This window comes from Penaeus monodon, chromosome 15, assembly GCF_015228065.2.
Source record: "Penaeus monodon isolate SGIC_2016 chromosome 15, NSTDA_Pmon_1, whole genome shotgun sequence".
In the NCBI taxonomy this organism is placed as follows: domain Eukaryota; kingdom Metazoa; phylum Arthropoda; class Malacostraca; order Decapoda; family Penaeidae; genus Penaeus; species Penaeus monodon.
The window spans coordinates 27,538,739-27,539,435 of NC_051400.1; the positions used below are offsets into that span (position 1 = coordinate 27,538,739).

At 41.6% G+C, this 697-nt stretch overlaps 1 protein-coding gene across 1 annotated transcript in view; it reads right to left on the bottom strand.

Moving 5' to 3' along the window:
* LOC119581877 (5-phosphohydroxy-L-lysine phospho-lyase-like) overlaps positions 1–432 on the bottom strand; it is a 10,767-nt gene extending 10,335 nt beyond the window's left edge. Inside the window, exon 1 of the mRNA XM_037930033.1 lies at positions 296–432. Coding sequence (XP_037785961.1) covers positions 296–357 — 62 coding nt within the window. The 5' untranslated portion in view covers positions 358–432. The remainder of the gene's footprint in view (positions 1–295) is intronic.
* Positions 433–697: the final 265 nt, after the last annotated feature.

Sequence of the window (697 nt, forward strand, 5' to 3'; positions counted from 1 at the left end):
TCAACAAGTAATCCCTTGATTTCGCGATAGTTTGATTTCCTGAAACCAACACATGATCACATAAATCAGTTATATAAATGCGATGTCACAGTTTGCTGGATGAAGAGGCACGGAACTACAGTAATGACAATATCGTTTCTTCGAGAATGTCTGCCAACAAATAATGTTGAATCACTTGACATATCGATGACTTCTGTGATGGAATCCTGCTAAAGTAAGGTCAAGTGACGCATTCGCAAAGAGAAAGTATTACTATTTGCTGGTTACGTGTTTGATCATTAACTCGAACTCTTACCCTATGTGTTTCTTCCTCAGCAGCAATGTCTCTTCCTTCGTTAACTTTTGCTTAACAGACATCGTACCACTTCCTTGTCGTCTGTCCAATGTGACTTACACTCTGCGAGGTCTCAAAGGCTACTGAACTTCTCTCGCATCGGCCAGCTCTATTTGTGGGCACATGCGCGCCACCATCCATTTTGCAACGCACGATCCTATTGGTTGCTATCGCGTATCACTGTCTAAAAGGAACTGTGATTGGCCAGCTTTGTTGTTGCTGAGATAAAGGCTGGGAATATGTCGTTCTTGTCCTCAGCAGATGTGAATAATAACTTTTGTAAACACTGGTTGGCAAATGTTCTAAGTTTTCGATGAGTACTTGAAGATGTAGTTATTCACCTGTCTGTCGATATCTGTCTGC